The sequence below is a fragment of the Colius striatus genome, chromosome 7 (genome assembly GCF_028858725.1).
Source record: "Colius striatus isolate bColStr4 chromosome 7, bColStr4.1.hap1, whole genome shotgun sequence".
Classification (NCBI taxonomy): Eukaryota; Metazoa; Chordata; class Aves; order Coliiformes; family Coliidae; genus Colius; species Colius striatus.
The window spans coordinates 43337821-43352874 of NC_084765.1; the positions used below are offsets into that span (position 1 = coordinate 43337821).

General features: G+C 50.2%; 1 protein-coding gene across 3 annotated transcripts in view; it reads left to right on the top strand.

The window, feature by feature from the left end:
- Nucleotides 1-14394, top strand: part of IGDCC4 (immunoglobulin superfamily DCC subclass member 4) — a 96720-nt gene extending 82326 nt beyond the window's left edge. For all 3 annotated transcript variants that reach the window (XM_061999974.1, XM_061999976.1, XM_061999975.1), the window contains 3 exons: nucleotides 719-953; nucleotides 7674-7838; nucleotides 9558-14394. In XM_061999974.1, the coding sequence (XP_061855958.1) occupies nucleotides 719-953; nucleotides 7674-7838; nucleotides 9558-10079 (922 nt within the window). In that variant the 3' untranslated portion in view covers nucleotides 10080-14394. The remainder of the gene's footprint in view (nucleotides 1-718; nucleotides 954-7673; nucleotides 7839-9557) is intronic.
- The last annotated feature ends 660 nt before the right edge of the window (nucleotides 14395-15054 follow it).

Consider the following 15054-nt stretch of genomic DNA (forward strand, 5'->3'; position numbering starts at 1 on the left):
AAAGAAAAAACAAGAAAAGGGGAAAAAAAGGGGAAAACCCACTATTTGCACATGGCCCATGTCTCTTACTGTGGGCAGTGTTTTGCTTCTGAGGTTGGGCAGCTGTGAGGATGTTTGGAAAGGGTTTGTTAACTTCCAGTTGGGAAAATGATGAAAGACTTCCCAGTGAGTGACAGGCTGGCTTCAGGGGGACTGGACTCAGCCCAAAGCTCCCAGCTGTCCCAGGGGACTGAATCCAGCCACAAGCATTCAGAAAGAGCATGATGAGAAACAAGTTTAGTTGCTGGGAAGAGCTGTGAGCTGACAGCAGATCTCGGGACTAGGAACAAGCAACTTCTGAATTGTCATCCTAATGTGGCCACGAAACTTCCCTGTGCTGATGCATCTCTCAGCTGTGGAGCAGAGCTGACAGGAGTGATGCAGCTCGCCCCAGGCAGGCCTAGGAGAGCACTTTCTCTAGTGCTGGGACTCACGTTGTCTGCTGCCCTTGTGATCCAGTGACCAAGGGAGGGATTTGCATCCAGCACCATGCTTTGTGTGAGCTTTAGCATTGGTGGTGAAGAGATGCATGTGGGGAGAGGCTCTGCAGCAAAAGCTGTAGCTGTAGGGTGTGGACGGGCTGATACCCAGAGGGGATCACTCTGGCAGCCTGCGGCTGTTGGGGACAGAGGAAAGTGGGGCTCATGAGAGAGGTCAGCTCTTGCTTGTTTTCCCTCAGGGAGGCCCTGCCAGGCCTGGATTCCCAGGCAGCTGGTAACCACACTTACTACCACCGGAGCAGGCAGGGGGTGGCAGCTCCCAGTGCCGCCTCGGACTCACATGAGCTGGAGTCTCTCATGTCCCCACTGCCAGAAGATGCACCCGTGGCCCTGGGGGAGATCACAGAGCTGACAGAAGTGCACAGCCTCATCCACACCAGCCTCCCTGAGGACATTGTCCATGGGAAGAGGAAGGTAAGGACCTGTGCATGTATCTGGGCTCCCAGCCTAGGCAAGAGCCTCTGCTTGGTGTGTGGCTGCTAGGAGCCAGAGTCTGGTCATGTCCTGGCTGCAGACTGGTGCTGGGCAGCCATGCACTTCCCTCTCTGCAGAACTGACAGATCTAACTCTGGGAATCTTGTGCCATCTGTCAGCCCTTTTCATCTCCTGGGACAGTGACTCTTCATTCCCAGAGAGCTGCAGCATTCCTCTTGCTGTGGCATGTAGGTGCTGAGAGAAAGTGGGATGTCAAGAGTAAACACTCTGCCTTTTTACTTAGAGTGAAAAGAGCTTTGTCCATAAATAGTGTGTTCAGTGGAATACCCTCGAAGATATGCAGGAGGTGAAGTTGTGTTTTACTTGTGAATCTTATTATTGAAGCCATTTTTCCCTGCCCTGCTTGGTTTGCCTGACATTGCATTGTCTTTCGTTCCTCCCTGCCCATCTCCTCTCTCAAGCTTGCCTGAAACATTTCATACCATTAGGGAACCTGTAATTGGCCTAATTTAGTTAATCTGTTTATGTCTCTCTTTGTAGCCCAGGGAGAGCATGTAAAGTAATTAGGAGGTTCAGTAAAACAAATGCATTGTGAGCTCATGGGATTTCACGTCGGTGACGCGCTCGCGTGTGGCTGGAGGGAAGGTGAGCTCAGGATAGGTGTGCTCAGCATAGCTGCCTGACCTCCAGCCCCAGCCCTGCTGGCCGTGCCAGCGTGGGTATGGCCTTTTGGAAGCACCTCATCTTCTGCTGGCTTTAGGAGGTGGTGTCCTGCGAGCTGAAGCTGTGCCCTCGGTCACCCCGGGCTGCGTGTGGCAGATCAGAGCTCAGCTGAGGGAGAGGCAGCGTGCAGACAAGCCACATCTATGGGGTTTGGTGGAATGTGGCTGCCTGCCTGGATCCAAGCCCAAGAGTGTGAGGAATTTCCTATAGCTCTTTCTGTTAAATACAGAACAAATGTTTTCAGTGATGGGACTTACCCTGAGAACAGGTCAGAGTGAGGGGAAGTTCCCCTTGGGAGGCCTTTCTGGGGGCAGTGTGTGCAGATGTGTATCCCAAAGCAGCAACCTTGTCTGCAGAGGTTCACACAAAGCTTTCCATGTGTGCAGAGCAGGAGCTGGAGAGGGCAGTGCCAAGGCCTGGGAGCTCGGGTGCCCCAGCAGACGCCGGAGGTGTCCAGCAGCATAGTTGTGTTCAGACACAAGAGCTTTGGGGAGAGGGGCAGTTCTGCCTCCATAAGTGGGTGGGGAAAGGCCACTGAGAGTTCATTTCCCTGAGTGGTTTTGCCAGCAGGATAAAGAGCTCGGTTTTTGATGGATGTGGACAGGGAAGCAGCCACAGGCAGCCAGCCAGAGAGCAGTGTTGGCATCCATGCTGGCCCACGAGGATGACCTGGCAGCCGGGAGCAACAGGCTGCTGTTGCTGGGAGTGGGCACTGGAGGGAGATGTGCTCCCACGCAGGCGGCCCTGCTCCCTGCACTGCCCAGTGTCTGCGGGGACAGCCGCCTGGGCCAGCCCTGAGCACCGCTGAGTCTTCGCTGGACTCTGATGTGAAAGGACTCAGGCCAAAACCATCTCTCTGCTGCAGCTGCCATCCTTGTCTGGGGCTGATTTTACCTGTCTGGGTGGTCAAGGAGTTGGGCAGGTCTCATGAACGTGACCAGACCAGAGCCTGGTTCCCAGAGTCAACTGCAGTTGTGAGAGTGTGTATCTCCCTGCTTGTAAACAAATGCTGCTAGCCAAGGCCCAGGAGAGAGTTGTAGGCTCCTTGGGTTGTCTTCTGTGCTGCAAATAGCTTCTTCCAGCCGCCTTCTCAGCTAGGCTGGCAGCTCCCCCAGGGACCCTGCCTGGAACTGAGTGTTGCCAGAAGCTTTGTACCCTACAGCTGCCTTGGTTGCTTTCTCTTTTCTTCTTCTCATTCTGTGTGCTGTTGGGTCTGTGACAACCCAAGGCAAGAATGTGGTAGAGCCACAGGTAGAGAAAATCCTTGTGGGAGGAAATTCCTGGTCCAGCCTGGCAAGGGGCAGATGCCCAGGGTGCTCCTGGTTGGGTTCTGTCACTTGCAACCCTCATCAATAAAGAAGGGGGATGAGAAATGTGTCAAGGATCCCTTTTACTTAACAACATATCATGTCACCACAGAGCTCAGGATGTTGGCTGGGACAGGCTCTGTTGGGCAGGTTTGTATGGCTGTGATGCCAAGGAGCTCACAGCTCCACACACCCATGTGACCTCCAGTTGCCTGCTCACCTCTCTGCCCTCAAATTACCCTCCTGAAACCTGTTTTCTGTAGGTTGGGTGGCACTTGCCATTAGAGTGGCAGTGATAGTGCTCCTGTGCTCGCAGGCTGTTCATGTGCTGGCTTGTTACTTACCATGTCACGGGTTATTCTTTATTGGTTTTACTGTTGTGGCAGCCTCATGTTCCAGTGGAGATTGGAGCCTCTGTATTGTTAGGAGATGTACAGGTGCAAAGAAGAGACTGTCCTTGTGCTATAAGCAGTCAGAAGTGAGTGAATGTCAGTAGTTTTCAAGTCAAGATCACCAGTTCTTTCAAACACAGAGCCATGGTTCCTCTTGAACTGTTACAAGTGACTCTGAGGGTTCAGGATGATGCAAGCCAAAGGTGTGACAGCCTTTGTGCTGCTGGGCAGCCCCCAAGGAGCCCTCTGGCCACCTGCCCCTGTGTGCAGGGCAGCAAGAGGCCACTGCAGAGCTGCCAGCACGAGGCCCCTGAGTGAGCTTCCCTTAGGCAGGGTTCACTCAGCCATCCCATTCAGCAGGCCCTTTCCCTTCCTTTCTGCATGTCTCCCAGTGGCCACACACAGGGGTTTGTTAATACACAGACATGTTATTTTTCCCTCTCTTACTCCCTTCCCCTTCCAAGTGACCCCCAGCCTGATGCCCTCAGTAGCCCTTGTTCTCAGAGACACCCCGATGCACAGGCAGTGGTGATGCAGCTCTGTTTCTCCTGACAGATGGGCTGAAGATGCTAAAATGGCTCTGCTCCAGACATCTCTGTCACTGTTGCTTTTGGGCCAAGCAATTTAAGGGGTGGAGGAAAATGTTAAAAAGCATCTGCTTTCCATGGAAGACTTCAGCTTTTCATTGAATGAAGCCAAACCCAAGTGTTCTGGCTTGGAAATATTTGCTGTTGTGCTTCTTGCAAGCTGGAACCTTCTTCACTCCCTGCCCCACTCCTTCCCTGTGGGCCTCCTCCCCACAAGGGCTGCTCTTCCCACGAAGCATCATCCCCTCCAGTTGGAGAGCAGAAGCTGCAACTCATCAGGGAACTTGGATCTCCCTGGGTTGTTTGTCATTTTTGTGTCAAAATTACTCTGCATGGAAAAACAAAGTGCCAGTGTTGCTGGAAAGTCTTAGGTGAGACTGTGCTATGACAGCTAGCAGAGATTCTGCTGGATCTGGGGTGAGGTTCTGTGTTCTGGTGCCTGTGTTCTGTGCCATCTTGTGCAAAGGTGCAGCTGTGGGCAGGGATGCCTGTAGGTTTGCATGACACTGAGCTTCCCCACTCCCACCAGCTCCTGTGGTGCCATTCAGCAATGATTCCATCCTCTCTGCTATGACACTCTGGAAAGTCCCCAGCCTTGTTTTGCACAAGGATTTCAAGTTAGGTTAAATAACCATCCTGGTAAAACAGGGCAGGTTTCAAGAGCAACACTTCTTAACATGTTCATTCTCAGCTCAGCCGTATACATGAAATCATGACTTGTCACTGGAAAGGAAACATGATCCAGGGAACACTTTTAGCAGTCAGAGGTTCTGTAAAAAGGCTGAAATGAGGAAAAAAAAAGCAAGCTTGTTTGCTTTGATAAGGATTTAGCTGTAATGGCAACACCTTTTATTGCAAGATAGGTTTATTAGTTTTCATTCTGGCGTTTGCAGTGAACTGACAAAAGGATTTTTCTCTCTTGAAATGAATCTTGGGCTGACACACCTTGCCTTTGCTACTCTATTGTAAAAGCCAAAAGAGCATTTCCTTCCTTCAGCCCTTCACTAACACCTCTCAAGCAGAAACAAACATTTATTACACCAAAATAATACTGCTTGAAAAAAGCAGAGAAGCTTTCAGGCACACAGCCCCTTCTTCAGGTCTGTGGTGGAAATAGCTCTGAGTTAATTGCTGGTGCCCAACCTTCCACTGAGCCCCAAGAGGGATTTCCTTTAATCATCTTGGTTTTTTTTCTTCCCCTCTCAACCATAATGTGCTTGAACAACATGTGGGATACAGCCCATGCTGTGTGGCTGATGGGGGGGGGGGTCTGTTTGTTGAAAGTTGCAAACTGGTACAAAACAAGTTTGTTCTTCCTTGCAGCCAATTTCAGCCAGAGCTGAACAGGCTGTTCCCAGAGTCATCAAAACCTATGTAAACATGGCAGATTGACATTTCCTCTAACAGATGGTCCGTTGGGGACTGCAGTCGAGCTGCCTGTTTCTTTCCATGTTTTCTGGTATTCACAAGATGCCTGCAAGAAGGTTTTTCAAGTTTGCTCTGTGTGTGTGTGTGTGTGTGTGTGTCTGTGTATGCGGATGATGCTCAGATCTCTGATGGCAAATATGCAGGGAAGCATCTATAATAGGACACACACATTTGTGTGCATGTGTGTGCATATTTGTGTAGGTTCAAGGCTGAAATTTCCAGGCAGTATTTGCTCACTAACGTATGCTTCCTTGGAAAAGGCACAGAAGCCATCAGTCAGCAAGGGAGCTGCAGAAAGCCTTTCAGATGGCAGCAGCACATTGAACGCGTTCCTTCAGCACTCCCATGGAGTGATGCTCTTTATGGGGAGCTGTGTGTCATCTCTGGCTATTAAAGTGTAGTTTAATGATTGTCCACTTAGAAAGGGAGAGATTAGAATGTTGCTCAGAACGTGTTGGTGAGGGTTGCAGAGGGAGGGATGGCAAAGGCACTGCCTCCAGCGTCCGCTTCCCTCTCAGCTAATTGATAGGCATGGTGCTGGTCTGCAGCGTGCTGTCGGATAAATGAGGCCCTTTGCTACTTGTTTTCTTGGGGATTGATCCTGAGGTAGCCACTCAGCTCCTGTGCTGGTGCTGGGATGTAATGCTGCTCTGCCTCCCACAAGGTGCTGAGCCCCTTTGGTGCTTGAGTTGATGGACAGAGCGCTCGGGAAAGGCTCCATCAGTCCTTCAGCACATCCATAAACACTTTAACTTGCTCTCTGCCAGCACCAACAGCACGAGGTAGCATTTGCTTCTTGGTAAATAGCTGACTTAGGAATGCCTGGCTCACATGCAACATCTGGTCATGTATTTCTACCTAATTTCCAGCCAGATGGACCGAATCACAAGGAGGTCAAATGACTCGCACAAGGTCAGGCTGATGTCAGAGATCTCTGTGCCATCTCTGTGCTGCTTTCACTGTTGTTGGAATAAGTCTGACCCTGTGTAAGCAGCAGCCACATAAGCAGAGCAGAGCCCTGGGTTTCTCCTGCCTGACAGTGACAATGGGTGGTGAGTGGGATAGATGTGCCACAGACCTTTGCCCTGTGCAGGGTGAAGCATTCTGTGGGCACAGGCATGCCCACAGTCCTGTCGGGTCAGGATGGTCCCTTCAGCCTTCAGTCACAGCCTCCTGTGATTCTGTGTCGTCCTCTCGCTTCCATCCAGGCAACTTGTAATCCCTGCAGAAGGGATTCCAGAGATAACTGGCTCATGTTCCTCAAACTTGATCACACACACTTGTGTTATATATACCTGTGAGTGAGTCAGTAGCGAGGCTGAGCTCAGGTAAATACAGATCAGCCCAATAAAATCAGAACCTGGAAAGAAAACACTCCTTTCTGCCTGTGAACTAGCAGTCTGAGCCGCTAAATAATGTCAACTCTTAAAGGCACACATTTCCCATGCACAGAGGTGTGCATTCAACAGTTTATTGCAAGGGGAAGCTGAGAGAACCCAGAACAAATTGCATTCAGCCTATATAATTTAATTAGATCCACAAACAAGGTAACACTGGTTGCCCAGGGGACTTAGAGCTGAGCAAAGGATTGCTTGGTGGTCTGTTCAGAAAGAAGAAATGAAAATAAGGCCCCCAATTTTGTGCCTCTACGTTGGTGGGGAATGGCAGTGTTTACCCAAACCCTAGCTCAGAGCAGATCTGTCTGCACTGCTGAGTGAGCAGTTTAGCACTGTCCTCAGCTCATGCCAGTGCACTCAGGTGAGGGCCCTTCTGAGGGCTGCAGAGCATCACCTGCACCGAAGCAAAGCCTGGAATCACTCAACTCCACATCTCCATCGTCCCAGTTCACTTCCAGCTTGGCAGTATTTCTCAGCAGCCTTGGACTGCTTTGTGTTGTTGAGCCTTGCAGGGAGCTGTTTTCCTTCCCATGATGTCTCGTGCCCACTGAGGATCCCTGGGAAGCCCCTTGTGTGAGCAGCTGTGAAGTATCTGGCAATTTGAATTCACTGGCTCTGCCTCAGCCCAGAGCAGTAAAACCTGTTCTAATGTGGTGACTGCCTGAAGCTGTTGCCATGAGCATTTTGATTCTGATGCCATCAGAAGCTTTCTCTCCATTTCATCTCACCCTCTAACACCAGGATGCTTTCCCAGCTTGCAGCTCCCTGTCCCAAGCTGCTTCTCATTTCAGGTTTGTGAGGATATGAATCCGTGTCTCTGCTTAATTGCATCTTCTTTTTTTCCCCTCCCTCTTTTCTTCTGCAGTCTTCATGGAATAAATTGGGCAGCCAGCCCTGGACAAACAGCATAGCCAGGTATGGAGAGGGGATGCCGCGAGAGCCCCTCTCTGCAGTGAATGGATCGCTGAAGCTCCCTCCCGGCGCGGGGCAGAAGCTTCTGCTACAAGCTCTGGTTTATGATGCCGTGCTGGTGGGTGTCTGTGGTGGTTTATTGACTTGTGTATTCTGGTGTGTGTTTTCCATTTATATTCTGTCACCTTTTTTCAGCACAGGAGAAAATGCTTTCTTCTCTAAGCTACCTTTTAGTTGGCCCATCAGGGGCTCGACTTTTTTCCCTGGGTGTAGGACTCTAGGTCAGTGAGACTGATGGGATTTGAGTGGAAGCACTTTGTGCTTTTCAAGCCTCTTCTGTTCCAGCCCTTGAGATTCAGAGATTCTGTGACTCCAGCCAGCCCTTCAGGGCCTGTGATGTGGGCTTGTTCTTCTGATGATGGCCAAGTGAGGCCAGACAGCTCAGTTGTGGCAGTCCTGGTTGCTGAGGACCCGGAGCCAGGCTCCAACATTCTGCATTGGAGCCGTGCAGCAAGTCCCCTGATGAGTGAATTAGGAGCTGCCGTGCTCTGCACGGTCCTTACAGTGTACAGGGTGCTCACCTGCAGCAGGGATTGCATTTCTGCCTGTAAGGAGTCAAAGATCTTGGGTTGATATAAACTCCTTTGTGTGAGTGCACAGCTTGGGAGGAAAGCCCTGTTTCTGATATTGCTTCATTAGAATAAATATCCCATCCTGGGGGGAGTTTGTCCAAGGGTTGTGACACCTGTGCCAGAGATGAGCAAAGCAAGCTGACACCTGCTCAGATTGCCTCTGTACCAGAGGGTTGCTTTGGTTATTGTTTGGAAAAGTTCACCTTCCACCCCCAGCAAATACTCCTGAGTAACCTTACCTGTGTTTCCTCCCTAGATAGTAGTGTGGAAATCAGTTATACACAGCATGTAATTAGCATCCTGCATAGAGTTAAGGCAAATGTTTTGCCAATTACAGGGCACTGTTTACAGCACAGCTTGCCCATCAGAGTTTGTCAACAAAAGGAGACAGGTGTTAGAACATGTAAACGATGCACAAAGTTGGCTTCAGGGTGGGATATCCCTTCCAAGCTTCCAGTTGTCCTCTTGCTCCTACATCACGCTCAGCCCAGGGCCTGAGCGCTGCTGATTGTGCTCTTTGTGAGCTTCCAAAATCGTTTGTCTGTTAAATTACTGAGTGATAATCTAGCAGAGTGACCTGCTGCTCAGTCAGCCCTGTGGGGACCTGTAGCCTGAACTCCACCTAAACACTGCAGAGGAGAACTGATGGCTTGCTTCCTGAATTAAAGTGCTTGGATCTACACACTTTTGGAAGCTGTGACCAGGGCTCTAACAAACACTCACTTGGTGATATGTAGCTAAAATTAAGGCAGAGGAGTGAAAGGAGCCCTGGGATGTCACTGTGGGTCTGTCTCAGAAGCCAGTTTCCTAGAGGCTGCCTAAGAATCTGGCCCTCGTTATGCAACCACACTTGGTGAGTTTTGAAAGTTGTGCTGTCTGACAGAGGCTGGGAGGAATGGTTTGCTCCAACCTACCAGGAAACCACAGGCAAATAAATCACTTCACTCCCTTGAGACCTGCTTTTCCCAAATATAAAACAGCAATAATGATCCTGAGGTGATTTGAGATGCTTCTGAAGACTTCAGCTCTGAGAAACAGATCAGGATAATGCTTCACAGAGGCACATGTACATCCCATCGCACTCTGTGGGATTAAAGGGAAAGACCTTTCGGTGCTTGGTTGGGTCACAGCCTCAGTTACCTGAAGTTCATTTACTTTACCTTCTTTTTTTTGTCCTTTTTCATTTTCCTCCTGTTTGATAACAGAGTGAAGCCAAGAGAAGCCACCCACCAGCGAACCTCCACCAAGTGGAAGCAGAGGTCATTGTCCATTCTGACTTTTCAGCCTCTGACAGAGACTACGACTCCCAGCTGCACACTCTGGAGACTGAAGAGACAGAAACTGAAGCCCAGGAGGCTGAAGATGATGAGCTGCCCCTTCCTGCCTCTCCCAGCACCCAGCAGGACACTAAGCAAGTGGTGCTGGACTGCATGGGCAGTGCTGAGGCTCAGGCCCAGGAGGAGCCGTTATGTACCGACAGAAAGACCAGCACCACAGAGGCCCTTTGCGTCCCTGGGCTCACCAACGGCTTCCACGGGCACAGGGAGAGGCTGGATTCGGAGGAGAGCGGAGGTTTGGGCTCCATCCAGGAAGGCAGAGGGGACCTGCAGCCACTCAAGTGCCAGGCCCTCTGCCCAGCCCCAGAGGAGACCCCCCTCTGTAGCAACTCCGGTTTCACCAGTCCATCCTCAGCGTGTGGGAGCATGGCCTGTGTCCCCAGTCATTAAGGAGTGAACTGATCCGCTTTTGGTCATGAGAGAGCTGGAAGTGCTAGTGAGGGCCTGTCCCTGCCAGGTGCTGCACGCCCTCAGCTGCCTGAGCCCAGCGGAGCAGGGGACAGGAGCCAGCCCTGTCAGCTGTACATATTGCCTTCAGCAGCTCCCACAGTAGATGGGGAAGGGCCCATCTTCTTCCTCATGAAGCCGACGAGCAACTGGGTGTTGGTGGGAGCGAGTCTGAGCCATCTGCTGCAGACCACGGCTGCAATGGAGCCTTCTGCGTGAGGCTGGGGCTGTCACTCCTGCAGCCCTCAGGGCAAGTGATGCTGGGGAGAGACAGGGCGCCCAAGGCTCTCCCTCCCCAGGGAGCCTCGGCACCGCCTCCTGCCTCCCCCCGGGCGCTGGGACCAGTTCCCTCGGAGGAGTCCGGCCAGGAGGTGGGAGCCAACACAAACACATGCAGTGAGCTGTAACCACCAGCCTTTTCTGCCCTCCCGTGGTCGGAAGGATTCTAAGGCTCTCTTTGTACGCTGCCACAGTAACTATTACTAGCAGGCTGGGGTAGTGGCCTTTTATTACACACTCTACGAGTGCCTCTAACAACTTGTACTATATAGAACCTTCTTCAGCGGCCGGGTGATTTCACCAGCCTGGGCTTTGTTTTATGTAGGTTCTTGTACCTAATATTTTAGGTACACATCTGTCCTTTTAAATGTACAACATGTATTTTTATTTCCTTGGAACATCTTTATATTATTTAATTTTATAATGTGGAGTAGTGTGTGGCATAGAGTAGCATTTTTACTACTTCTCTCTCTCTTTTTTCCTCCCTAACAACGCAACTACCTCATGTCTGTTGGAGAAAAAAACACAAAGCAGTAGATCTACTCTTTTGTTGTAGCCCATTATAGGTTTTAACTTATTCTTATACTGCCTTTTTCTAAAGAATATGTTTGCACTGGTTGTTGACTCTTTTTTTTCTTACTGCCTAGTGCTGTAGATCTGATGTCTCTCTTGCTCTAAGTGTTGCTGTAGGACACCTTCCCCACAGCTGGAGAGCTGGGTTGTGTTTCTCTGTAGGATTGCTGCTTCAGCTGGTGAGGTGTGGATCCAGCTTTTCCTTAATGAGCTTATGTGAGCAAAGAAGGAGGGTGGGGGGAAGAACAACAACAACTGCAAAATGAAGTCATGATCTTGGGGGGGAAAAAGAGCCAACAATGGCAAAAGAAACTTGTGCTCTTGGGGACATCTTGTTTCTTCTTCTTGTGCCCAAGGGGAGATATCTCAGCTGATTTTCATTTCCAGAGAGCAGCTTTTCAGCCTTCTCAAGGCTTTGGATCAACAAGTGAAATCCTCCAGTCACTTCTGAGAGTCCTGGCCAAAGTGCTTTTGGGTTTGGTTTATTTAACAGCAGAGCAACACCACAGCTTAAAAGTGAAAATCAAATCTGTGCTTTCACACCAGTCAGCCTGGTGTGAAAATCATCCAGACTTTTCCTTGCTGACACTGCTTACTGCTGACACGTCTCCCAGCCCGGCCTCTGCTCCCAGGTGAACTTGACCTTTTCTTTAGCCCAGCTCTGCCCTGTTCCAGCCTTGCAGAGTTGGACTGCCAACACCACAGATTGGACCAGCTCCTCGGGGTAACAGGGACTGGTAATTCTGTTCACTGGGGGGTTGGTAAATGTTCTGCCTTCCTGCAGGATTCAGAGAGCTGGATGCTTGTTTGTTTAAAAACTGGAGGCAAAGATGCCCATGTCCCTCTTCTTACCGAAAAGCTGTGTGGGGAGCTATGTGCTGACTTGAGATCCTGTAAAAATACTTCAGGCTTTGGTTTTTGTGGTGAAATCTAGACCAAGATTTCGCTGCAAGCAGTGAGAGGTGAGAACCTTGCTTCACCAGCACCTTATTCCTGCTTTTGTTGTGAAGTGCCACGGCAGAGCATGCCCTGCATTTGGGGCTGAGCTGGACCAGCCCATGGCCTTTGCAGTCCTTCATCAAACCCTTTTAGCTCCAGCTCTTCACTAGAGGAGAACCTCCAGGCCTCCATGTACCCTGTTGGGAAGGACAATGGTGCTTTGGCCTCTCCCCATCCTCCAGCATCTCCTTCCAGCATGTTCTGGTAAATGGATTGTGTTTCCAGTTGTTGCACTTACTCCAGCTGCTGCTTGGGACCTTGAGGAGTCTCAGAAATGTTGTTCTGTGCTCTGAAGCAGCGTGACTCTGAAAGGCTGAGGCACAGAGACTGGAAATCGGTGCCAATGAGCAGGCCAGGCAGGAGTTGGGGGGTGTGTGCTGCCAGAGCAAGAAGCAAGGAAGGCTCATAACCAGGCAGCAGAAGTGTGTAAATAACCTCCAGAACTCACTGCCACAGGACTCTGAAACTAGTGACTTTGCAGGGTTACAGATAAGGCAGTGAAGTGTTATTGCAGGCAATAAGGGCAATTCAGAGTTGTCTGGGAGCGGATGCAATTGCAGAGGTATAAACTCTCCAGCTGGGGAGTCCCAGGCACCGGCTGCAGAGTGGGGACACCCCTGCAGACAGACCTCACTTGGCAGTTAGTGACATGGGACAGTTCTTGCCCTTTCCCAGGGACAGAACAGACACGTGGCCACTGTTGATGTCCAGAAAGGGAGGACCCTTCTCCAAGGAGCTCGCTCCAGAGGATCTCCTGGTGATTTCCTCTCACCTCCAAGCCCGAGTCATCCGCCTGCAAGCATGACAGTACGCCGAGGGATTGCTTGTGCCAGAGGAGCTCAGCCAGCAGCAGTGTGACCAGAGCACTGGAGTTCTCCTGGCTGACACTATGCCTGGGGCATGCCATGTACCAGCCCTGAGCTTTCCATCCAGGGGCCTGTGGGGATGGAGGCTTAGGCCAGTGGCTGATCTGGTAGCACGTCACAGTTTCTGGGGCCCTTGTCCACGCACCCTCTGCTCTGTGCAGACTGACTTTAGCAGTCGTCTGTCCATGGGGTGAGCATTGCTGATCTGCCTAAAAGCCATCCCAGCCTGTCACTAAAGCCAAGACAAGCAGGCACTATTCCCCTGGATCACAAAACCCCCAGTTCTGTGCTCTGAGGGCTTTGGGGGAGATGGAGCAGAGCGTGCACAATTCTGCTCACGCCTCACGGAAACACTTTGTCTCCTTACGCTGAGGCTCATTCTGATCTCATTACACCCAACCAAATCATACCAGAGTGTGAAAGCAGCAGTGTTTGCACATCCAAGCCCCTGAGAGGCTGTGGGCTGGAGTGCCAGACCTCAGCTGCAGAAATGAAGGCAGTTTCTTCTGCCAGGAGGCTGCTGCTGATAGACAGCAGCCAAGCCCAGCTCTGTCCACGCAGAGTGACGAGTGTCCTGGGCTTCACCCCAGGGCCCTCCCGTCCTGGACACATCTGGGACCTTTCCAGTCTCAGCTAGAAATGAACAGAAGAAGACAGGTAACACACATTTTATGTGTAAAGCTGAAACAACCAGTGCATATATTTTTTTACCATGAAATAAGTAGCTTTCTTGCAGATTTCTCACAGACACACAAACTGTTGATACCTTTAACTACCCGCCGTACTTTACCATGTCCCCACGCATCAGCCTCCTCCCTTCCCTTCCCTTCTCTTCCTTTCAGTAACACTAAAGATTATTGCTGTTCAACTTTTTTGCTGGTGTATATTGTTTGACATTGTTAAGATGTCAGGCTTGTCTCCCTGGCATCATTTTGTAGTATTAATGTTACCGTGTGGCTACACAACTGTATATTCCCTGTGCTGCTGCGAGAGTCGCAGTCCTCACCCTTCTGCTTCTTTCAGTTCCTCGCCACATGACTCGGATAAAAATCTCTTTTGACCTTTTGATTTGCTTTCTTAACAGGCAGCAAAGTTCTGGTTTAAATGGTTCAGATGGGATAACTTACAGTCTGTGTTTTGAGGATCTGTTACAGCCCCGAGAGCAGCTGGGGCAGAAAGCAACCGTTTGGAGTAGAGCACTGTACGTGGGTTTTGATCTCATTAGAAAGAGATGCTTTGAAGGGATCATCGTGTCTTCTCTAATCAATACTTTTGTTAGAAAAGAGGTGTTTAGCCCAGGAGAAACCTACCATCTAGTTCTGTTCCTTTATTCCCTTGCTTGTGTTTTAAATGCCATTTCATTTTCTACACAGTGCATAAGGATGTGTAAACCAGAGCCAGATCTCCTTTGAAGATTGTGTCTGTGTTTGGTTCCATGCGGTACTTAACTATACCTTACTTTCTTCAGAGACTGTTCTTGCTCCACAAATACTCTTTAGTGTTCAAGTGTAAGAAGACATTGTCCTTATATTCCTCAACTAATGGGTTATTAGTAAAATATTTTAAAGAAAGAGTGGAATTTGTCTCACGATTCAGTCTGTTACAGCACTTGCTCTGAGAGAAAGCTGGGCTGGGCCTTGGGAAAGGTGCTGCTGGATGCTGGGCTGTACCCTGCCCTTGAAACCTGCTGAGGATGGACAGAGAGCTCTCTGCCGGCATGTGCCTTTCCTAACAGGTCAAATCTGCCTCCTGTTTATCCAAGTAACAGCCTTTTGGATGGACCTGAAGAAAGTCCTGGCAGCCCAGGGTGGTGAATCCTTCTGGGGTTTGAGGTGTGGGCAGAGTTTGGCTTGTTAGGAATTTCTTGGTGCTTGTTCATCTCTCAGTTTGGAACTGATTCCTGTCAGGAAGAATTAAAAAACATACCTGTCCAGTTTCATGCTTCATCTTGATGAGGAATTGTTTACTGTGCAAGCCTCTGCCAGCTGAAGGGTGAGACTTCTCATGGTGGGCTGAACACTTGGTGGCTTGGAGCCAGTGAGAATGGTGAGAGGATATGTGCAGGTACTCCAGGACACACTGTTAACCTCCTGTGCATCTCCCCTTTCTTCCTAGGATGCAGCCCCTACTTCAGTAGATAGTTTCCATTATTACTTTATGCTGCCAGGACTAGAGAGCCATAAAATCTCATTTTATCTGCA